At 51.8% G+C, this 24,822-nt stretch overlaps 1 protein-coding gene and 2 pseudogenes across 1 annotated transcript; 1 reads left to right on the top strand and 2 right to left on the bottom strand.

Annotated features, from left to right (window-relative positions):
• The first annotated feature begins 366 nt into the window (after positions 1-366).
• LOC136544060 (lysine-rich arabinogalactan protein 19-like) lies at positions 367-882 on the top strand. Its single transcript, XM_066536337.1, has one exon. The coding sequence runs from the start codon at positions 367-369 to the stop codon at positions 880-882; it is 516 nt and encodes a 171-aa protein (XP_066392434.1).
• Positions 883-4,257: 3,375 nt separating this feature from the next.
• On the bottom strand, positions 4,258-5,896 carry LOC136546141 (RING-H2 finger protein ATL46-like; annotated as a pseudogene).
• A 7,044-nt stretch (positions 5,897-12,940) lies between these two features.
• On the bottom strand, positions 12,941-14,580 carry LOC136546140 (RING-H2 finger protein ATL46-like; annotated as a pseudogene).
• Between the last annotated feature and the right edge of the window lie 10,242 nt (positions 14,581-24,822).

Genomic DNA, 24,822 nt, shown 5'->3' with positions numbered 1-24,822 from the left:
GTCACGTTGATACTTGTTAGAGTACGCCATGAGCCTATTGGGCCTAGGCTGGCGGTATAACCCGCTAGTGTTAGGGTTAATTAGAGATAAGGGTCGCATGCTTAAGGATCAAGTAAGCCTTGCTTGGGAGTCAAATAAACCTCTCTATATAAGGAGAGGAAATGTATTAATCTAAAAGCAAAAATTAAGAAGGAAATCCCTTCCCTCTTGCTCGGCCGTGGGCAAGGCCCCGGGCCGGCCTCCAGCCTCCCTCGCAGCCCCAGCCGCCATAATTATGGTCGTGAACAGTACCCGCTTTACTGTAGCCCACCCGACGCCGCCTCTCCCTCTCAATCCTAGCAGCCACATAACAATCTGGTATCAGAGATGTCAGGCCCTCTTTCCACCTCCACCAGCCCACCGTCGCCACCGTCAATCATCATTGCTGCGCAGCTGCTGCCATCCGCTTCGGCGGCCGCTCCGTCCTCTACAATGTCGATGGAGCAGATGACCACGGCCATCCACGAGCTGTCCCGTTCCATGGCCGCGATGCAGTCCTACCTCTCCTCGCAGCAACCGTTGCCCTCCCTACCGCGCCCACCACTGCCACCACCACCGCCGCAATCGGCCATGGCCTCCCTGCCGTCGGTGTTCCCTGTTGGGATCCCCCAGTCCAGCGCAACCGGCGTGCCCATCCATCTACTACGGATGCCGCCCTCCCCATCGCCGATCCCATCTTATGCCCTGGCCCCGACGGCCGGGCCGGTGTATACGATGGCAATGTTCCCGACGACCAGGACGTTAGCTGCCCCAGCCCCTACGTACCACAGGCGCCCTAATCCATTACGGTGGGGCGGTACAGCAGCCCTCCTACACCGAAGGGGTTTTCTATGGAGGCGTTGATGGCCCTCTACTCTATGGCGGCAACATGCAACACCACCACGACGCCTCGTCGTCCGTGACCTTTGCTCCAGAACCAGCAGCTCCGGGTGTCAGCCACGGCGCCCACCCTCCGCGCTTCTACAAGTTGGAGTTCCCGATGCCAGGTTCCGATGGGCCATTGCCGGATCCCTTCGGCAAGGTGCTGGCCGACATTCACCAGCAGTCGGCGTCTCTCTCTCTCTCTCTCTCTGCGTAGCAGGCGTCTCTCTCGGGGCGCCTGGATGCTGTGGAAGCTTGACAATTGGCGACCACCATCACCACCATGCTGCTAGTGTTCCCCTACGGCTGGCCAGGCTATGAGACGACAGCCGTCTCCATAACTGGCGCCCAGCAGATCCCAGTCACGGCCGAGAAGTTGCAGTAGATCGAGCAGCCAATGGACATCGCGATGACGTCGACTGGGAAGATGCTTACCCACCAGGTGTCAGCTGTAGTGCGACTGTAGGCTGCTACGTGTGGCCTCCTAGCACGTCGGCGGGTGCGGGAGATGCGCGATCTGCAGCTGATTCATCCCTGCACCCCTTCGCTGCTCCTCCAAGTTGTGCTTCGCTGTGCGGAGGACCTCGATCTCGTCTGCTGCGTCGGGGATCTCGGGCATGCGGTTTTCCCTATGGGCGGCGGGCATGCTATTTTCCCTGCGGGCGGCAAACTCAAAGTTTGCGGCGTCGGTGGTTGGGGAGGCGCATCCCTCCACCTCGTTCTCCATCGAAAGCCCTCCGCTATTCTCTGTGTGGTGCAGACCAGCAGTCGTCTAGCGGGAGATGGAGTGGGGTCACCAACGAGAGCGCACCGTGTAGCGCCGTCGCATTGCGCCACTGGCCGCCGCGAGGGCGCCTCCGCTGGTCGCTGTTGCGACCACTTCTAGGTGGCCATACACATGCACCCCTTTCGTCTAGATGGTGTCCATGTGATCCAGGAGGTTGTACACATGCAGGTTTGGCGTGCGGATGGTGTCCACCTTATGTTCAGAAATCAAAAAATAAAGAGTCCCAACCAATTTCAAGTTGAGAATAATAAAATCAACCAAGATGTAAAAGGCTTGTTTTTAGGTATTAGGAGTCGAGTCAGCGTTATAAGTTCGTTAGGTTGCAGCTCGAGGACGAGCTGTATGTCCAGGTGGGGTGTAGTGTTAGAGTACGTCATGAGCCTATTGGGCCTGGGCTGGTGGTATAGCCCGCTAGTGTTATGGTTAATTAGAGATAAGGGTCGTATGCTTAAGGGTCAAGTAAGCCTTGCTTGGAAGTCAAGTAAACCTCTCTATATAAGGAGAGGAAATATATTAATCTAATCAAGCAAGAATTAAGAAGAAAAACCCTTCCCTCTTGCTCGGCCGTGGGCAAAGCCTCCGGCCTCCCTCGTAGCCCCAGCCGTCATAATTATGGACGTGCTGTAGCACCGTGGGAACAGCAACACTGCATAAACAGTAACACCACAGTCAGCTTTACTGTAGCACCACGGGTAGTGTAGCTCGCCCGTCGCCGTCTCTCCCTCTCAATCCTAGCAGCCACATAACGAATACTATAGCCTGATCAGCTGGGCTTATCCGATAGTATACGATCGTGGATTATAAGCTGAAACTGTATTTTTCTCTTACACCAAACCAGTCAAATCAGCAGTAAATAATCCACGATCGTTTCAACCAAAACGAACAGGCCGCTAGTTTATCCTGATCTCAAGTCTGCTAGTGAGATTCTTCATCCTTTTGTGCAGTCACACGTGCTCTCGTCTCAGTGAAACATACACAAGTACCAATTGGAGTCAGGATTCAGTAAGAGCTTGGCCTTGCCGTTTACCTCGAAACCCCTAAACAAACAGCTGCGTGCATTTCCTGTCTCCTTGACCAGCAGATTAATCAACACTATAATCCTGCCAGGTCAAACTAAACCGGCCTAGTAACTAGCAGAAAAGAATCTCCAATCATCATCATCATTTCAACGGTAATACAAGATCGATCAATACAATTACTTTCGTTTCAGTTGTCCCATGTACTTGCCTAGAAGCAGGGATGAAAACGGATTGGATACGGACGGATATCACCGATATTATATTTGTTTTCATATTTTTGTCCAGATTTGGATTCGAATATAGATAGTGTCAACTATGTCGGATAGGATACGATTGGATATCGACATCATAAATATGCGATTTGAGTATTCGGATACGGATACAGTATCGGATGTTGGATATCCGGACTCGGATACGGACAGATCTCAACCCCTCTAAACGGATTCGGTTTCGAATACGGTCGGAAAACATTCGTTTTCATCCCTACCTAGAAGACACAAACAATAAGGAAGTTCTGACGGATGGAGAAACTAACCACTGTACCATCACTCCACTGTAGAGCCTACACTGCAGTATGAGTTGCATTGCTGCAACTTGCGAGTTGCTGAGGTAGCTGCAAGCAAGCAGCCCCCACTTGAATACTCCCAGTATTCATCATGCATCTTCTTCTTCTCCAAAGGTTGGTGTGGTCCAGTTAAGTTAAGGGACACTATACTGGGGTAGTCGTTGTCTCATCGGATGTTTGACGCATGCATAGAGTATTAAATATAGACTATTTACGAAACTAAATACACAAATTGAGACTAATATACGAGACAAATTTATTAAGCCTAATTAGCCATGACGTAATAACGCTGTGCTACAGTAAACATATGCTAATGATGGATTAATTAGGCTCAATAAATTTGTCTAGTAAACATATGCTAATGATGGATTAATTAGGCTCAATAAATTTGTCTCATGAATTTCTTTAATATTTGAATATCCTATACGACACCTCATGTCACATCGGATGTGACACAGCTCTCACGGCCCAGAGCACGGAGCTCAGTCTTCTGCAAAATGGCCAGCAGTTGCAGAGTTTTATTGGTAGTAGATGGGTTAGCTGGCCATCTAGTTTCCATCAATCATTAAGAGGTTACTCCTACTAACCATGTTCTCCCCACCTTCCCTAGTTTACTGAGCATCACCGGGTACTTCAAGGGGCATGAACATGACAGGTGAGAGGACACCTGTCTCGCAGTGGGGAAGGGCGCCACAGTAATCTGACTGGAACTGAACTGCCATCTTTTTGCTGCGCAGCAGTACACAAACAAGCACGAGAAGAGTAAACACGAGAATATTCCGGTGCAAGTACAAAGTTATGGGCTTTATGTGTGTGTTGTGCACTGCCAGCCTGCTGGGAGTTCACTTTGCAATTTTTTTTTAACCCGATAAATAGTACCACTTTCGTCTTATTTGGTAAATATTGTCCAATCGTGGACCAACTAGGCTCAAAAGATTCATCTTGTGATTTCCAACTAAATTGTTTAATTAGTTATTTTTTTACCTACATTTAATACTCCATACAAGCGGCTAAAAATTGATGTGATGGAGAGAGAGTGAAAAAAATTGGAATTTGGATGGCATCTAAACAAGGCATATATGCCACAAAATGATCCTGATCAAGATCACCCAAAAAGATGTTTTTTTTTTTGTATTTTTGCATGACTGGTTGTTCGTGGAGTGATTTCACCAGCAAAATTCTACCAAGCCGCTAGTCAACAAGGTGAAGCTAGACAAAACATGTGTGTATGCGTGTGTGTCGGCTGTCTGTCTACTACCGTATGATCAAGTGTCGCTGTGTTGCCTCGTGTTTGTGCTGGCATGATCGTCCTTGGCCGCCGGCGCCCACGGCAGGCCGTCGTCGGCGCAGAGGCCGCCGGGCAGCCGCTTGCTGCCGCGCCACTGCCAGATCTTGGACACGGAGAAGCTGTCGCCGCGCGCGAACACCTTCTTGCCCTGGTGCTGCTCGTCGGCGCTGGTGCCGCACGCGGTGCCCGCATTGCCGTGCCGCAGGTGCACGGAGACCAGCAGGTGCTCGTCGGCGAGCACGTACTGGTAGGAGCCCATGGAGTAGCACCTCCGCCTGTCGATGCGGCTGGTGGCGCCGGTGCTGGAGCTGGACTCGGCGTCGTCGTCGGCGTTCTTGAACCGGCCGAGCCTGACCGGGAGCACGACGCTGCTGCTGGCGGCCTCGGCGGCGTCTGGCGGCGCCTGGTCCTGCTGCGGCTTTTGCTCCTCGACGTCCGGGCCGACGGATGATGGCTGCGCGTCCACGGCGAGGTGGCGCGCGGAGAGCTTGGTGCGGCAGAGCGGGCAGGTGGCGCTGGAGCGGAGCCAGACGTCGATGCAGGCGACGTGGAAGGCGTGGCCGCACAGCGGGAGCAGGCGGAGCTGGTCGTGGTCCGCGAACTCGCAGAGGCAGACGGCGCAGTCGAACGGCCGGGCCGCCTTCTCCTTGCCCTTCCTGCTGGCGGCGGTGGCAGCAGCGCTCCCGGACAGCTCGCCGTACGCGAACTCCGGGAGCGCGTCGATGGCGGCCTGGCCGAGGCCGCCGCCGCCGCCGGAGCCAGAGCCGGCGCCGTCGTCGTGCGCGGGGAAGAAGAGGTGCTGCAGCTGGTGGCGATCCCCGGCGCTGGCGCTGGCGTGGTGGCTCTTGAGGAAGAGGCGGCGCAGGACTTGGAGCAGGCCGGAGACGAGCAGCACCACGGCCAGGACGACCGTGACGAACAGCACCGCCGGCGTGATCCTCGACGCCGCGGCGGAGGCGGCGGACGGTGGCGGCCCCCTCCCAGTTGTCGTCGTCGCGGGGGCGTCCATCGCCGGCGCCGAATCCTCCAGCAACGCGCGCGGCATTGTAACGCCGCCGCGGCCCAAGAAGTGGCCATTGCCGCCGCTGCTCCTGATTTCCCGCGCAAGAAGAAACCGGCCACCGGCCCTCCTCAGTCCCGCCGCCGCCGCCATCTTGGTCTTCCTGATGGTCTCGGTCCCTGCCTCGGCACCAGTGCCAGTGCAGCCGCACTCATCCGCTGCACGGCCTGGGCGGCAGCGGCAGCGGCAGCTATATAGACGGCGGAGCGATGTATCTGGTGAGGTCGAGCAATCAGGCACCAAATCGGGACAAGGAAGCCATGGCCAATGGAAGGAGTAGGAAGCACCAAGCTAAGCTTCTCCGAAGCTTTGGATGGATATGATATATGGCGCTCGCAGTCGCTGGTACCAACTCGCTCGTCGCACGCAGCCGTATTGGTGCGTGGTAGGCTAGCTGATCGTGCTGCGGTTGCGGAGTCGTTTTCTATTGCGCGCGGCCCCGGGCTTTGGAAGTGGAACAAGATGCGGTGCCGCCGCGGCATGTGGCCTGAGCTGAAGCGCTGTCTCGTGCCTGTGCTGGTGGTGCGCAGCGGCAGCCGGCGCTCGGCAGGTTGGGGTTGGGTTGGGCTCCTGTCCTCGCTTGGGATGCACGGAAAGCGCGAGGGAATTAAGAGGGAACGGCACGTCAGAGTTGGAGGTGGTTGGGCCGATGGATCATGGACGGCTGATGGGCGCTCCTGCCTTCCCCTGTACACCGCGCCATGCATCGCCGTGGCTGGAATTTCGGGGCGATCCCTACCATAAATGGCCGCGACAACGACCACGGGTAGTTTATGTCTCACTGGCGCCACGGGACTGGGAGTGGCCACCGTCGCATCGAACGGCTCTCGGATTTCAATAGCTTGTTCCAGACGGGAAAACCGAACGGGCTTTGGCGACAATCCTGCCGCCTGGACCACCCCTGAACCCGCACCCTTGACAAACCTCCATTCCATTCCTCCCCTCTCGAGCTTTCCCACGGCGGATTGGGTGCCCGTCATGTACCGTGCCGGGTCAGCATCGTGAGCTCCGTACGTGTCAGGACGGTTGGGGCCGATCGTGCACGGGCCAGCAGGGCCCAGGGGTTCGGTGATGACGTCCATCTGACCCCGAACCCAACGTCGCTGGACTCGAGCCACGCCGCACGCCACTGGCACGGCATGAGCGCCAGGCCATCATCAGCTAGATTGCTGTAGCTCGCGAGGCACGCCGCCGGATTCGGAGATTCATCAGGGCCAGGGGTGGTTGGCTACCTAGCTTCCAGTTCCAGTGGCATGTATCCGGGCTGCCTGGGCGCCTGGCTGGTGTGTTAGGTTTATGTGCTGCCCCCAGTCTGGTTTATCAGTTAATCCCCTGCGCCGCAGCCTGTTGCGTGCATCCGCGTGTGCCTGCATTATTGGCCGGTAGGCACGCAGGTAGCCATGCGTGCATGATTACGTTTTGGTGCCTATGGAAACATGCGTACGTGTGGACACACAAGTGAGGGATACAGACGAGAGAGAGAGAGAGAGAGAGACCAATTGTCGATCGCAAGTCAACTGTAATCCCCCACACCCATATATGGTTTGCTGGTGCATATTTGTAGGTTGCGCCATTTTCGTTTTATCTTTTTTTTTTTAATTTTGTCTTCGGGGTTGGATTATCTGGTATGCACAAGATACAATGAAGTAACATGCTAACGCGTTGGGTTTGTAGTGTGGGCCATTCATAATTGGATAGGGTCATCAACGACGACCAGGCGCCGTCGTCCGCTTGGTACGTAATTAATGGATAAATTGATCCTCGCTCGTCTTCTGCTGTTAAGGTTTTGGATTAGATAAATTTCTTCTTTTTTATATGGACGGTGTTGACTATAAATGCTTGATAGAGTTTCATCACGAATAATTGAAAGGATCAAGATGCCCAAGAGGGGGTGAATTGGGCTAATTCTAAATTTTCTTGCAATAATCAAATCATACGGATAGCCCAATTAACCCCTTGTGCCTAGAAAAGTGTTTCTATCAAACTAACGCACAAAGGACTTGTAACCTATGTTCCAAACTTACTCTAGCATGTCAATTCTATGAATGTAAAGACAAGTATTGAATTGCTCAAAGTAAATACTCAAAGTAAATGCTCAAGGTAAAGAGAGAGAGAGGAACGCGGCGATGTTTTGCTGAGGTATCGGAGAGTCGCCACTCCCCACTAGTCCTCGTTGGAGCACCCGCGCAAGTGTGTAGCTTCCCCTTGATCCGCGCAAGGATCAAGTGCTCCCTACGGGTTGATTCTTCGACACTCCGTCGCGGCGAATCACCCAAAGCCGCTCATAACTTGAGTTGAGTCACCCACAAGCTCCGTCGGGTGATCTCCAAGCTCCCAATCACCACTAAGTCGTCTAGGTGATGGCGATCACCAAGAGTAACAAGCACAAACTTTAAGTTGTAGGTACTAAACACGAACTTCTTTGGCTTATGCCTTCAAAATATTGTGGACCCGCAGTCGGGGCTGATGGAGTAGTATACCGAGAGGAAACTAGAGAATTCAACCATTCAGGGTCTGAGTATCTGACCAAGGAAGCATGAAATCCATCCCGGCCTAACAACTACCGGTTCGGCAGCAGGCAGGTACCGATAACGACCGCAAAAGCAATGCAAAAACTTGCATGCAATGAAAAGGCAGGGCACAGTTCTTGCAGAAGGAGGTATCTGACGAGCTTTGCTGAGCTCGACGCATCGACCCCCCCAAACGCGACAGAAAGCCACTGTCCCATGGTCTCCATGCAACATTTTCTCCTGCTTAGTGCTTACTCTATGCACACAGATCCGTCCAAAGGACAGTTGTTGAGCTCGAATGCTGGATTGGATCCTTTCGGTTGCATTGCATGAGCAGGAGCCGTTGCGATGGAGCCATGATACCTATCCTCCTGCCTCACTGAAAACAAGTCCGAGTGTGTCGAGTGTCTGACAAGCTGCAGGGTCAGGCCATGTGATAAATCTCGCTAAGAGAGGCAGAGGCCATTAGATCTGATGAGTGTCAAGCTAATGACCTATCACCCGTGGTGTCTGTGCCTCTAAACACGTTAAGTACCTACAGTCTCTGCTACAACTGTCACGTTGATACTTGTTAGAGTACGCCATGAGCCTATTGGGCCTAGGCTGGCGGTATAACCCGCTAGTGTTAGGGTTAATTAGAGATAAGGGTCGCATGCTTAAGGATCAAGTAAGCCTTGCTTGGGAGTCAAATAAACCTCTCTATATAAGGAGAGGAAATGTATTAATCTAAAAGCAAAAATTAAGAAGGAAATCCCTTCCCTCTTGCTCGGCCGTGGGCAAGGCCCCGGGCCGGCCTCCAGCCTCCCTCGCAGCCCCAGCCGCCATAATTATGGTCGTGAACAGTACCCGCTTTACTGTAGCCCACCCGACGCCGCCTCTCCCTCTCAATCCTAGCAGCCACATAACAATCTGGTATCAGAGATGTCAGGCCCTCTTTCCACCTCCACCAGCCCACCGTCGCCACCGTCAATCATCATTGCTGCGCAGCTGCTGCCATCCGCTTCGGCGGCCGCTCCGTCCTCTACAATGTCGATGGAGCAGATGACCACGGCCATCCACGAGCTGTCCCGTTCCATGGCCGCGATGCAGTCCTACCTCTCCTCGCAGCAACCGTTGCCCTCCCTACCGCGCCCACCACTGCCACCACCACCGCCGCAATCGGCCATGGCCTCCCTGCCGTCGGTGTTCCCTGTTGGGATCCCCCAGTCCAGCGCAACCGGCGTGCCCATCCATCTACTACGGATGCCGCCCTCCCCATCGCCGATCCCATCTTATGCCCTGGCCCCGACGGCCGGGCCGGTGTATACGATGGCAATGTTCCCGACGACCAGGACGTTAGCTGCCCCAGCCCCTACGTACCACAGGCGCCCTAATCCATTACGGTGGGGCGGTACAGCAGCCCTCCTACACCGAAGGGGTTTTCTATGGAGGCGTTGATGGCCCTCTACTCTATGGCGGCAACATGCAACACCACCACGACGCCTCGTCGTCCGTGACCTTTGCTCCAGAACCAGCAGCTCCGGGTGTCAGCCACGGCGCCCACCCTCCGCGCTTCTACAAGTTGGAGTTCCCGATGCCAGGTTCCGATGGGCCATTGCCGGATCCCTTCGGCAAGGTGCTGGCCGACATTCACCAGCAGTCGGCGTCTCTCTCTCTCTCTCTCTCTGCGTAGCAGGCGTCTCTCTCGGGGCGCCTGGATGCTGTGGAAGCTTGACAATTGGCGACCACCATCACCACCATGCTGCTAGTGTTCCCCTACGGCTGGCCAGGCTATGAGACGACAGCCGTCTCCATAACTGGCGCCCAGCAGATCCCAGTCACGGCCGAGAAGTTGCAGTAGATCGAGCAGCCAATGGACATCGCGATGACGTCGACTGGGAAGATGCTTACCCACCAGGTGTCAGCTGTAGTGCGACTGTAGGCTGCTACGTGTGGCCTCCTAGCACGTCGGCGGGTGCGGGAGATGCGCGATCTGCAGCTGATTCATCCCTGCACCCCTTCGCTGCTCCTCCAAGTTGTGCTTCGCTGTGCGGAGGACCTCGATCTCGTCTGCTGCGTCGGGGATCTCGGGCATGCGGTTTTCCCTATGGGCGGCGGGCATGCTATTTTCCCTGCGGGCGGCAAACTCAAAGTTTGCGGCGTCGGTGGTTGGGGAGGCGCATCCCTCCACCTCGTTCTCCATCGAAAGCCCTCCGCTATTCTCTGTGTGGTGCAGACCAGCAGTCGTCTAGCGGGAGATGGAGTGGGGTCACCAACGAGAGCGCACCGTGTAGCGCCGTCGCATTGCGCCACTGGCCGCCGCGAGGGCGCCTCCGCTGGTCGCTGTTGCGACCACTTCTAGGTGGCCATACACATGCACCCCTTTCGTCTAGATGGTGTCCATGTGATCCAGGAGGTTGTACACATGCAGGTTTGGCGTGCGGATGGTGTCCACCTTATGTTCAGAAATCAAAAAATAAAGAGTCCCAACCAATTTCAAGTTGAGAATAATAAAATCAACCAAGATGTAAAAGGCTTGTTTTTAGGTATTAGGAGTCGAGTCAGCGTTATAAGTTCGTTAGGTTGCAGCTCGAGGACGAGCTGTATGTCCAGGTGGGGTGTAGTGTTAGAGTACGTCATGAGCCTATTGGGCCTGGGCTGGTGGTATAGCCCGCTAGTGTTATGGTTAATTAGAGATAAGGGTCGTATGCTTAAGGGTCAAGTAAGCCTTGCTTGGAAGTCAAGTAAACCTCTCTATATAAGGAGAGGAAATATATTAATCTAATCAAGCAAGAATTAAGAAGAAAAACCCTTCCCTCTTGCTCGGCCGTGGGCAAAGCCTCCGGCCTCCCTCGTAGCCCCAGCCGTCATAATTATGGACGTGCTGTAGCACCGTGGGAACAGCAACACTGCATAAACAGTAACACCACAGTCAGCTTTACTGTAGCACCACGGGTAGTGTAGCTCGCCCGTCGCCGTCTCTCCCTCTCAATCCTAGCAGCCACATAACGAATACTATAGCCTGATCAGCTGGGCTTATCCGATAGTATACGATCGTGGATTATAAGCTGAAACTGTATTTTTCTCTTACACCAAACCAGTCAAATCAGCAGTAAATAATCCACGATCGTTTCAACCAAAACGAACAGGCCGCTAGTTTATCCTGATCTCAAGTCTGCTAGTGAGATTCTTCATCCTTTTGTGCAGTCACACGTGCTCTCGTCTCAGTGAAACATACACAAGTACCAATTGGAGTCAGGATTCAGTAAGAGCTTGGCCTTGCCGTTTACCTCGAAACCCCTAAACAAACAGCTGCGTGCATTTCCTGTCTCCTTGACCAGCAGATTAATCAACACTATAATCCTGCCAGGTCAAACTAAACCGGCCTAGTAACTAGCAGAAAAGAATCTCCAATCATCATCATCATTTCAACGGTAATACAAGATCGATCAATACAATTACTTTCGTTTCAGTTGTCCCATGTACTTGCCTAGAAGCAGGGATGAAAACGGATTGGATACGGACGGATATCACCGATATTATATTTGTTTTCATATTTTTGTCCAGATTTGGATTCGAATATAGATAGTGTCAACTATGTCGGATAGGATACGATTGGATATCGACATCATAAATATGCGATTTGAGTATTCGGATACGGATACAGTATCGGATGTTGGATATCCGGACTCGGATACGGACAGATCTCAACCCCTCTAAACGGATTCGGTTTCGAATACGGTCGGAAAACATTCGTTTTCATCCCTACCTAGAAGACACAAACAATAAGGAAGTTCTGACGGATGGAGAAACTAACCACTGTACCATCACTCCACTGTAGAGCCTACACTGCAGTATGAGTTGCATTGCTGCAACTTGCGAGTTGCTGAGGTAGCTGCAAGCAAGCAGCCCCCACTTGAATACTCCCAGTATTCATCATGCATCTTCTTCTTCTCCAAAGGTTGGTGTGGTCCAGTTAAGTTAAGGGACACTATACTGGGGTAGTCGTTGTCTCATCGGATGTTTGACGCATGCATAGAGTATTAAATATAGACTATTTACGAAACTAAATACACAAATTGAGACTAATATACGAGACAAATTTATTAAGCCTAATTAGCCATGACGTAATAACGCTGTGCTACAGTAAACATATGCTAATGATGGATTAATTAGGCTCAATAAATTTGTCTAGTAAACATATGCTAATGATGGATTAATTAGGCTCAATAAATTTGTCTCATGAATTTCTTTAATATTTGAATATCCTATACGACACCTCATGTCACATCGGATGTGACACAGCTCTCACGGCCCAGAGCACGGAGCTCAGTCTTCTGCAAAATGGCCAGCAGTTGCAGAGTTTTATTGGTAGTAGATGGGTTAGCTGGCCATCTAGTTTCCATCAATCATTAAGAGGTTACTCCTACTAACCATGTTCTCCCCACCTTCCCTAGTTTACTGAGCATCACCGGGTACTTCAAGGGGCATGAACATGACAGGTGAGAGGACACCTGTCTCGCAGTGGGGAAGGGCGCCACAGTAATCTGACTGGAACTGAACTGCCATCTTTTTGCTGCGCAGCAGTACACAAACAAGCACGAGAAGAGTAAACACGAGAATATTCCGGTGCAAGTACAAAGTTATGGGCTTTATGTGTGTGTTGTGCACTGCCAGCCTGCTGGGAGTTCACTTTGCAATTTTTTTTTAACCCGATAAATAGTACCACTTTCGTCTTATTTGGTAAATATTGTCCAATCGTGGACCAACTAGGCTCAAAAGATTCATCTTGTGATTTCCAACTAAATTGTTTAATTAGTTATTTTTTTACCTACATTTAATACTCCATACAAGCGGCTAAAAATTGATGTGATGGAGAGAGAGTGAAAAAAATTGGAATTTGGATGGCATCTAAACAAGGCATATATGCCACAAAATGATCCTGATCAAGATCACCCAAAAAGATGTTTTTTTTTTTGTATTTTTGCATGACTGGTTGTTCGTGGAGTGATTTCACCAGCAAAATTCTACCAAGCCGCTAGTCAACAAGGTGAAGCTAGACAAAACATGTGTGTATGCGTGTGTGTCGGCTGTCTGTCTACTACCGTATGATCAAGTGTCGCTGTGTTGCCTCGTGTTTGTGCTGGCATGATCGTCCTTGGCCGCCGGCGCCCACGGCAGGCCGTCGTCGGCGCAGAGGCCGCCGGGCAGCCGCTTGCTGCCGCGCCACTGCCAGATCTTGGACACGGAGAAGCTGTCGCCGCGCGCGAACACCTTCTTGCCCTGGTGCTGCTCGTCGGCGCTGGTGCCGCACGCGGTGCCCGCATTGCCGTGCCGCAGGTGCACGGAGACCAGCAGGTGCTCGTCGGCGAGCACGTACTGGTAGGAGCCCATGGAGTAGCACCTCCGCCTGTCGATGCGGCTGGTGGCGCCGGTGCTGGAGCTGGACTCGGCGTCGTCGTCGGCGTTCTTGAACCGGCCGAGCCTGACCGGGAGCACGACGCTGCTGCTGGCGGCCTCGGCGGCGTCTGGCGGCGCCTGGTCCTGCTGCGGCTTTTGCTCCTCGACGTCCGGGCCGACGGATGATGGCTGCGCGTCCACGGCGAGGTGGCGCGCGGAGAGCTTGGTGCGGCAGAGCGGGCAGGTGGCGCTGGAGCGGAGCCAGACGTCGATGCAGGCGACGTGGAAGGCGTGGCCGCACAGCGGGAGCAGGCGGAGCTGGTCGTGGTCCGCGAACTCGCAGAGGCAGACGGCGCAGTCGAACGGCCGGGCCGCCTTCTCCTTGCCCTTCCTGCTGGCGGCGGTGGCAGCAGCGCTCCCGGACAGCTCGCCGTACGCGAACTCCGGGAGCGCGTCGATGGCGGCCTGGCCGAGGCCGCCGCCGCCGCCGGAGCCAGAGCCGGCGCCGTCGTCGTGCGCGGGGAAGAAGAGGTGCTGCAGCTGGTGGCGATCCCCGGCGCTGGCGCTGGCGTGGTGGCTCTTGAGGAAGAGGCGGCGCAGGACTTGGAGCAGGCCGGAGACGAGCAGCACCACGGCCAGGACGACCGTGACGAACAGCACCGCCGGCGTGATCCTCGACGCCGCGGCGGAGGCGGCGGACGGTGGCGGCCCCCTCCCAGTTGTCGTCGTCGCGGGGGCGTCCATCGCCGGCGCCGAATCCTCCAGCAACGCGCGCGGCATTGTAACGCCGCCGCGGCCCAAGAAGTGGCCATTGCCGCCGCTGCTCCTGATTTCCCGCGCAAGAAGAAACCGGCCACCGGCCCTCCTCAGTCCCGCCGCCGCCGCCATCTTGGTCTTCCTGATGGTCTCGGTCCCTGCCTCGGCACCAGTGCCAGTGCAGCCGCACTCATCCGCTGCACGGCCTGGGCGGCAGCGGCAGCGGCAGCTATATAGACGGCGGAGCGATGTATCTGGTGAGGTCGAGCAATCAGGCACCAAATCGGGACAAGGAAGCCATGGCCAATGGAAGGAGTAGGAAGCACCAAGCTAAGCTTCTCCGAAGCTTTGGATGGATATGATATATGGCGCTCGCAGTCGCTGGTACCAACTCGCTCGTCGCACGCAGCCGTATTGGTGCGTGGTAGGCTAGCTGATCGTGCTGCGGTTGCGGAGTCGTTTTCTATTGCGCGCGGCCCCGGGCTTTGGAAGTGGAACAAGATGCGGTGCCGCCGCGGCATGTGGCCTGAGCTGAAGCGCTGTCTCGTGCCTGTGCTGGTGGTGCGCAGCGGCAGCCGGCGCTCGGCAGGTTGGGGTTGGGTTGGGCTCCTGTCCTCGCTTGGGATGCACGGAAAGCGCGAGGGAATTAAGAGGGAACGGCACGTCAGAGTTGGAGGTGGTTGGGCCGATGGATCATGGACGGCTGATGGGCGCTCCTGCCTTCCCCTGTACACCGCGCCATGCATCGCCGTGGCTGGAATTTCGGGGCGATCCCTACCATAAATGGCCGCGACAACGACCACGGGTAGTTTATGTCTCACTGGCGCCACGGGACTGGGAGTGGCCACCGTCGCATCGAACGGCTCTCGGATTTCAATAGCTTGTTCCAGACGGGAAAACCGAACGGGCTTTGGCGACAATCCTGCCGCCTGGACCACCCCTGAACCCGCACCCTTGACAAACCTCCATTCCATTCCTCCCCTCTCGAGCTTTCCCACGGCGGATTGGGTGCCCGTCATGTACCGTGCCGGGTCAGCATCGTGAGCTCCGTACGTGTCAGGACGGTTGGGGCCGATCGTGCACGGGCCAGCAGGGCCCAGGGGTTCGGTGATGACGTCCATCTGACCCCGAACCCAACGTCGCTGGACTCGAGCCACGCCGCACGCCACTGGCACGGCATGAGCGCCAGGCCATCATCAGCTAGATTGCTGTAGCTCGCGAGGCACGCCGCCGGATTCGGAGATTCATCAGGGCCAGGGGTGGTTGGCTACCTAGCTTCCAGTTCCAGTGGCATGTATCCGGGCTGCCTGGGCGCCTGGCTGGTGTGTTAGGTTTATGTGCTGCCCCCAGTCTGGTTTATCAGTTAATCCCCTGCGCCGCAGCCTGTTGCGTGCATCCGCGTGTGCCTGCATTATTGGCCGGTAGGCACGCAGGTAGCCATGCGTGCATGATTACGTTTTGGTGCCTATGGAAACATGCGTACGTGTGGACACACAAGTGAGGGATACAGACGAGAGAGAGAGAGAGAGAGAGACCAATTGTCGATCGCAAGTCAACTGTAATCCCCCACACCCATATATGGTTTGCTGGTGCATATTTGTAGGTTGCGCCATTTTCGTTTTATCTTTTTTTTTTTAATTTTGTCTTCGGGGTTGGATTATCTGGTATGCACAAGATACAATGAAGTAACATGCTAACGCGTTGGGTTTGTAGTGTGGGCCATTCATAATTGGATAGGGTCATCAACGACGACCAGGCGCCGTCGTCCGCTTGGTACGTAATTAATGGATAAATTGATCCTCGCTCGTCTTCTGCTGTTAAGGTTTTGGATTAGATAAATTTCTTCTTTTTTATATGGACGGTGTTGACTATAAATGCTTGATAGAGTTTCATCACGAATAATTGAAAGGATCAAGATGCCCAAGAGGGGGTGAATTGGGCTAATTCTAAATTTTCTTGCAATAATCAAATCATACGGATAGCCCAATTAACCCCTTGTGCCTAGAAAAGTGTTTCTATCAAACTAACGCACAAAGGACTTGTAACCTATGTTCCAAACTTACTCTAGCATGTCAATTCTATGAATGTAAAGACAAGTATTGAATTGCTCAAAGTAAATACTCAAAGTAAATGCTCAAGGTAAAGAGAGAGAGAGGAACGCGGCGATGTTTTGCTGAGGTATCGGAGAGTCGCCACTCCCCACTAGTCCTCGTTGGAGCACCCGCGCAAGTGTGTAGCTTCCCCTTGATCCGCGCAAGGATCAAGTGCTCCCTACGGGTTGATTCTTCGACACTCCGTCGCGGCGAATCACCCAAAGCCGCTCATAACTTGAGTTGAGTCACCCACAAGCTCCGTCGGGTGATCTCCAAGCTCCCAATCACCACTAAGTCGTCTAGGTGATGGCGATCACCAAGAGTAACAAGCACAAACTCTCACTTGACCACGCGAAGCCTAATGAGAAGATGGATGCACACTTGACTACTCTTGATTCACTAATGAGGCTACTCTCTTGGATTCTCAAATCTCAATCACCTCACTAGGACCTTGCTCTTCTTGGCACTCACAAACATGTTTCTCAGCTGTTGGAATGAGCAAAAGTCACTCCACACATGAGTGGAGCTTCTATTTATAAGGCAGCCTGAAAAACGAACCGTTATGAGCTTCTACGAGGTGACTGGACGTTCCGGTCGTGTTGACCGGACGCTCCGGTCAGTTCAACCCGTAAACCAGTAAAAATGAGTTGACCGGACGCTGGCAGGGTCCGGTCACCACTGACTGGACGCGTCCGGTCACATTAAACCCTTACTGGACTCGACCGGACGCTGCCTTTTAGCGTCCGGTCACTTGACCTCTCCTGCGTCCGGTCGCACCGAACGCAGACTGCTGATCAAATGAACTGACCGGACCCTGCGGCCAGCGTTCGATCGCGCCGGGGCCAGCGTCCGGTCAGCATTTGACCCTCCATTCACTTCCAACTCTCGAACATATGTGAATGAAGTTTGCTCCAAAGGATATTAGGCATTCATAGGAGCTACCTAGAGCTAGTTTTAACAAGTGTGCACCACACCTAACTCACTAGACTCAACTAGGTCAAGCTACCCGTCCATACCCCCCTTAATAGTATGGCCAAAGGAAAAACAAAGTCCTAAACTACTCTAAGTGTCACTCCAACTCCAATCGACACTTAGAACTAGTCATCCTTAACCTTGTCGTCCATCCTTTGAAAACCGAAACGATTTCCATCATAGGGGCATGACAACCTTGATTGCCCAATTGATCTCCATTACCATGACCTAACTTAATTGCATCTGCAAAACACACGTTAGTCATAGTAATCTTGTATTGTTATTAATCACCGAAACCCAACTAGGGGCCTAGATGCTTTCAATCTCTCCCTTTTTGGTGATTGATGACAATACCACCTCGAGTATGTGAAAGAGTGAGGCTTTTGACGGGCTTGGTTCATATAAGCTTTTGTCGATAAGAACAAAAGTGTTAGTCAAGCTTATATGACCCAAGCCAACACAATGTACTCAAAGGATATGAATTAAGCATGAGTACGAGTAACAAAGCTCATTTGCATTGGAGTATAAACGCGGAAGCAAAGGCAAATGAGCATAACACAAGTGATATGACATATACATAATGTAAAGTAGCGAGCACACATGTCATATATCACAATCACGTGGATAGCACTATCACATAGATATAATAGTATGCATGAAAGTAACACACAAAAGCATAAAAGTAATAGTGTATCACACAAATACAACTCCAAATGTATATAATAAGCTACTACTAGATAACTAGCTCCCCCTAAATCTCGCTCCCCCTGAGTCTACATACTCGAACCCTCTCCCCCTTTGGCGTCAAACACCAAAACCTAAGGGTCGGTCGGCGACGCTGCAGCGGATGAGTCGGGCGCTGAAGTACGTGGAGCAAGCTGGAACTGGGCACCATCATCATCTGACCCTAAACTCTGAACAGACTGACCCTCTGTAGCAGGAAGTGTCGCTGAAGCGGTCTGGGTCTGAGCTAGGGTAGGTGCTGCCTGTGAAGCTGCAAGAACATCTGTTGTAGGATCTGACGAGGCGACATACGAGGGGAGCCTCTGAGTAGTCACTGCGACTGAGGCTAATGTAGAAGGACCGGTGGTATGCATATGAGGCGGTGTAGGCATGCCAGTCAGCTCATTGAAAGATGCTCCAAGACTCCTAGAGACTGACGTGTTAGGCACAAATAGCGAGAGTGACTGCTTCGGTGAGAAACCCGTGTGATATGGAGTAAACTGCGGGGCAACCACCGGTGAGGACAACCACTGGGACACCTGAACTGTGGGTGAAGCAAACTGAGCTAGAGGCTGTCCCTGACTCTGAGGCCCACTGGGCTGTATAGCTAGAGTCGTCGAAGTGGTGGCAGGCTGAGCAAGCTGAGGCGAAGGCTGTGGCAGTGGGGCCCCAAGTGCTGTCACTACATGCTGCATAAATCCCATAAGCTGCTGCTGCATGAGTAACTACTACTGATGCATCTACTGCTGCTGCTGCTAGAGGAGCTGCTGCTGCCTCTAGAACTCGTCCTGACGAGCCTAGAACTATGTAAAGTTGGCAGCAGTCTCCTGTGCCTGTCGTGCCTGATCCTGCTGCATCCGCTCAAGAATGTCAATCAATGCGGGGTCGGTCTGCGGTGCTGGTGGAGCTGAGCTGGAACTGCCGGCCTCTGCATCATGTCTATGTGGAGGCATCTGAGGAATCGATAGATAGTCATCATCCGAACTATCACTAGACTCGATCATCCCCTGCTGTGCCTCAAGCTGCTCCTCCTCTGTAGCGGCTATGCCTCTAATGATCTCATCTTGCTGAGCTGCTGACTCTGGAACATCTGAACGACGACTAGGCTGAGCGGGTGCCTGTGGAGTGCTGTGCCTGATCCTCTGTGCCATGTTATATGCGGGAAACTCTGTGGTGGTAGCCTTGTACTCTACAACCAACTCAGGGGTCCTGACTTGCACACACTTGAGCATCAAGAATGTGACCCAATGTGCATAAGGAAGCTGTCTGCGACCCTTGAAGCCCTCAGCAATAGTATCCTCCATCTCTGATAGAAGGAGGTCCCAAATGTCGAACACGGTCTGCTGCATCAGGGCATTAAGGAGCCAGAGCTATAGGCGAGTCAGACCCTCTCTATATCCCAACTTGGGAAGTAGTGTCCTCCTAATAATGGCCTCTAGCATACGAGCGGTAGGAGTCAGGTCACTGGGGTTCCTGCTCGACCCCTCACCAAAGGGCTCCTTGAAGTAATGTCGCACCAGATCTGTAGGAGGCACCAACCCTCCATGAGGACGCTTAGGAGGCTCCTGCTGTCCATAACATACCTCGTGCAATTTGATAGGCTGATCCTGTAGCCTCAGTATCTCCTAGGCCCTAAAACTCATCACCCTATAATCTCTGCCATTGAATGCAAAGTGAATGAAGTTGTGATGCGGATCAACGTAGAGTGAAGCATAAAATTGCCGGACCCAAGATGGTACATATACTCCTATTTGGCCAACCAGATCTGTGAGCCCCGGCAAATATGACAAGTAGGGGCGGATGTGCTCTCCAGCTGCTGCCACAATAGACTCTAAACTGCATACCCGCTGAGATCTGAACACTGCCCAATGTTGAGATAGGCATTATAGAAATCCTCCTGGAGCGGCGTGTAGAACCCCTCTGCTGCTCTCTCATCCCTCCTCGGAGGAAACCACACATCAAACTCAACAAACCTCAACTGGCGAACCTGTCTGGCTATGGCAGCCCTCAAGTCGAGGTGTACCACTGGAGGCAGACCCTGTGGTCTGGGCGGTGGGTGTGAACCCCTACGCTATATAGCTGGCCTCGGTGGAACTGTAGAACTGGTATGACCAGAGCAGCATAGCTGGGGTGCCGGCTCGGTCTCCTCAGCCTACTGGCCTTCCTGAGTCTCCTGAGCTGGCTGAGGCTCTGCTGGTGGGGGCTGCTGCTGTGCCTCCTGCTGGGACTCCCCCTGAGGTTGAGCCTCCTCAATAGCCAGTCGATGTCCTGCCATCATGACAGTCCTAGGTGGACCACCATGACGACGCTCAGCCTCCTCAACTACTGCCCTCTGTGCTAGTGTGAGCTGTGGATCTGCTAAGACAACACCACTGTGAGCGCCTCCTCTCTCGGCATGCTCTGCGGCCTCTGCAATAGCTGCTGCTCTCGCTGTCTCTACATCGGGGTACTTGCACTTCTTGGATGTCACCTGCTTCGTTGCCTTGCCTTTCGATCCTACAGGCTGGCGAGGCTGGCGAGGCGGGGGCCTCCGATCATCATCACCTGGGCCACCACCAACATTCTTGGTGTGATCCATCTGATCTGACAAGAGGATGAACTATCGCTGATGAAGATCAACTATCAAACTGACACTCCCAAGGCTTGGCCTCGATCCTTACTCGTGAGCTTGACTCCGAGTTGACTGCCAACTGCCACAAGAACCTCAACGGCACCGACTCGCTGCACGATAGAATAGATGGATATACGAATAAATACAATATATCTAATAGATGCAAAAGACCTAGGAAGCAAGCAATGTAGGTGCGGAATTGAGACGATGGGCAAGCTACCTAACGATCAGTGATCCGGAGAAAAGAAAAGACGTCGCGCGGGGAACCTCGGAACCGACTAGGGTTAGGGTAGATCGAAAGCCCTGAATGATTTGAAATCAGTGCATTGCCATGGATCTAGGTCACAAGCAAGGTAAATTCAACACAAGGATTAGTCCTTACCAAGCAATCGAGGAGAAGGGCTAGGGCTTGGATCAATGGCCTTGAAAGACCCTCGGTGCCTGGGGAGCCGATGGTGGTGCTGGCATGGAGGGTGCACGGTGGCTTGGATGCGCGGAGAGGCTTGGCAGCGGGCTCCTCTATGGCAGCGCGGTGGCTTGGGCGTGGGAGAGCTACGGCGGCGACGACGGCTCGAGCAGGGGCTAGGTCATGGCGGAATAGGTACGGCCGATTGAAATAAATAGGTCCCCCAACGTGACAAGAAAGGAAACAGAAAAGAGTCCTGAGACCGCGTGAGATCCATTGACCGGACGCTCCGGTGGTAGCGACCGGACGCTACCACCCAGTGTCCGGTCGATTCCAGAGAGGTCCAATTCCTTTGGAATCGGGACCGGACGCATCTGGTGGTCTATGACCAGACGCAGGTAGGGTCCGGTCAGTATAGCCTGTTCCTTCTCTAAACGACCGGACGCTGGATCCCTTCCTAATCGGACGCACAAATGCAGTGTCCGGTTACTCCTTCAGCAGCAGTTCACCTCCTGTGAACTGACCGAACGCTGGACAGCAGCGTCCGGTGCACCTTTTCCAGCAAATCTTCAAAGTTCCTTCGCGCTGCCTGTTCCCAATCAAGTCCCAACTTGAATAAGATCCAAATAAACACCAATTAGGACTGATGTGAGTGACCTCTCTCAAACTCTCATATTTTTTAAAATATTTTGCCTTAGGCTATTATTCTTTTTAAGAAAATAGGCAATAAGAGGGCGAATGGAACAAAACGACAAAACAACATTCATGCATATGCAATACTTGTAAGTAAATCTAGTTGCTTGTCAAGTTTGATCCAAGGTTAAGCTTCTTCACACGCTTTTCGATGGTTATCTTAACCATGTTAGACAAGCCCTATATGCATTGCCAAAAATTAAACGTGTTGTATATTACAATGAATGCAAGGGACAACACAAGCTCAATTTTTAGTGAAGTTACTAAAATCAAGCACATTGAGCTCATTCCGCAATCTACAAAATGTAGCCTCATCTAGCGGTTTAGTGAAGATATCCGCTAATTGATCTTCGGTTCTTACACCTTCTAGTGATATATCATTTTTAGCAACATGATCTCTTAGAAAGTGATGGCAGATATCTATGTGCTTGGTGCGAGAGTGTTGAACCAGATTATTTGCAAGTTTTATCGCACTTTCATTGTCGCACAAAAGAGGTACCTTTTCTAGAACTACACCATAGTCTAGCAAAGTTTGTTTCATGTATAAAATTTGTGCACAACAAGCACCCACGGCAATGTATTCCGCTTCGGCGGTGGACAAAGCCACACTATTTTGTTTCTTGGAGGACCAAGACACAAGTGATCTACCAAGCAAATGGCACCCTCCGGATGTGCTTTTTCTATCAACTTTGCATCCGGCGTAATTCGAATCGGAATAGCCAATTAATTCAAATATAGCTCCTTTGGGATACCAAAGACCAATGCTTGGTGTGTGCTTAAGATACCTAAGGATTCTTTTTACGACAATTAAATGTGTTTCCTTAGGACTAGCTTGAAATCTAGCACACATACACACACTAAACATGATGTCGGGCCTAGATGCGGTTAAATATAACAAGCTACCGATCATAGAACGGTAGAGAGTTTGATCAACCGGGTTACCTCCCTCATCTAGGTCGAGATGTCCATTGGTAGGCATTGGTGTCTTGATTGGCTTACATTCATCCATCTTGAATCTCTTGAGAAGATCTTTTGTGTATTTCTCTTGAGAGATGGAGATGCCTTCTTTCATTTGCTTGACTTGAAAACCAAGAAAGAATATAAGCTCACCAATCATGGACATCTCGAACTCCTTTGACATCAATTCACCAAATTCTTTGCATGAGTCTTCATTTGATGATCCAAAGATGATATCATCAACATATACTTGACAAATGAAGATATGCCCATCAAGCTTCTTGGTGAATAGTGTGGTGTCGACCTTCCCAATTGTGAAGCCCTTCTCAATGAGGAAGTCCCGAAGGCTCTCATACCAAGCTCTTGGGGCTTGCTTAAGCCCATAAAGTGCCTTGGACAACCTATAAACATATTAGGATATCTAGGGTCCTCAAACCCAGGAGGTTGATCAACATAGACTAGTTCATTAATAAAGCCATTTAAAAATGCACTTTTCACATCTATTTGATATAGTTTCATTTCATGATGTGATGCATATGCAAGAAGGATACAGATGGCTTCTAATCTTGCAACCGGTGCAAAGGTCTCTCCAAAATCCAAACCTTCAACTTGAGAGAACCCCTTTGCAACTAGTCTTGCCTTGTTCCTCACAACAACACCTTGATCATCTTGCTTGTTGCGGAACACCCACTTCGTTCCAATGACTCTTGCACCTTTTGGTCGCTCTTCAAGAGTCCAAACTTCATTGCGAGTGAAGTTGTTCAACTCTTCATGCATGGCATTGATCCAATACAGATCTTTTAGAGCTTCTTCTACCTTGGTAGGCTCATAGCAAGAGACAAAAGAGTGATGAGCAATAAATGAAGTAAGTTTTTGAGATCGAGTCATTACTCCCTTTGATGGACTCCCTATGATGAGATCTTGTGGATGATCTTGTAGGAGAGGTGTATTTCTTCTATTGACCACTTGAGGAGGAGGAGGTTGTGGAGCATCAACATCTTGTGCTTGTACCACCATTTGCTCATGGGAGATATGAGTATCTTCATTTTCTACTCTCCCATCTTTTTTACCATCTTGTGGCACACTTGATGAAGAGGGTTGGTTAATGACTTGTACATCATCTTCATCATCTTTTGGCTTGATGTCTCCCACCAGAATATTCTTCATGGCCTCCCTCAATGGTTCATCACCTACATCATCAAGATTCTCATGTGCTCCTTGGGAGCTGTTAGATTCATCAAATTCCACATCATATATTTCTTCAACCAAGCCGGTGGCATGATTAAATACTCTATATGCTTTGGACTTCGATGAGTAACCAACAAGAAAACCAATATCACAACATCTTTGGAACTTCCCTAGGTGTTGTCGCTTCTTGTAGATGTAGCATTTGCAACCAAACACCCTAAAGAAGAAGACGTCCGACTTCTTCCCATTGAGCAACTCATAAGGTGTCTTGCCAAGGAACTTTTAAAGGAATAGGTGGTTTGATGCATAGCATGCGGTGTTGATTGCTTCCGCCCATAGAGCTTTGGGGGTGTTGTACTCATCTAGCATTGTCCTTGCAAGAGTGATCAAAGTCCGGTTCTTCCTCTCAACTACACCATTTTGTTGAGGAGTATAGGTTGCGGATACTTCATGCTTGATCCCAACTTCATCACAATAGGCTTCAATGTTTGTATTGTCAAATTCTTTCCCATTGTCACTTCTAATCTTCTTGAGCTTCACTTCAAATTCATTTTGAGCTCTCTTGGCAAACTTCTTGAAGCAAGATGCAACTTCGGATTTGTCATGAAGGAAGAACACCCATGTATACCTTGAATAGTCATCCACAATCACAAGACAATAGAGATTCCCTTCCAAACTCTTGTATGTTGTTGGTCCAAATAAATCCATGTGTAGGAGCTCTAGCACTCTTGTGGTTGACATGAAAGCTTTGGTTGGATGAGTATTTGTAACTTGCTTGCTGGCTTGACATGCACTACAAAGCTTGTCCTTTTCAAACTTCACATCCTTCAACCCTCTCACCAAATCATTCTTCATAAGCTTCTTGAGTGAGCTCATCCCAACATGAGCAAGTCTTCTATGCCATAGCCACCAAAG

Source organism: Miscanthus floridulus, chromosome 3, assembly GCF_019320115.1.
Source record: "Miscanthus floridulus cultivar M001 chromosome 3, ASM1932011v1, whole genome shotgun sequence".
Lineage (NCBI taxonomy): Eukaryota > Viridiplantae > Streptophyta > Magnoliopsida > Poales > Poaceae > Miscanthus > Miscanthus floridulus.
This window is presented reverse-complemented; position numbering and strand designations above follow the sequence as displayed.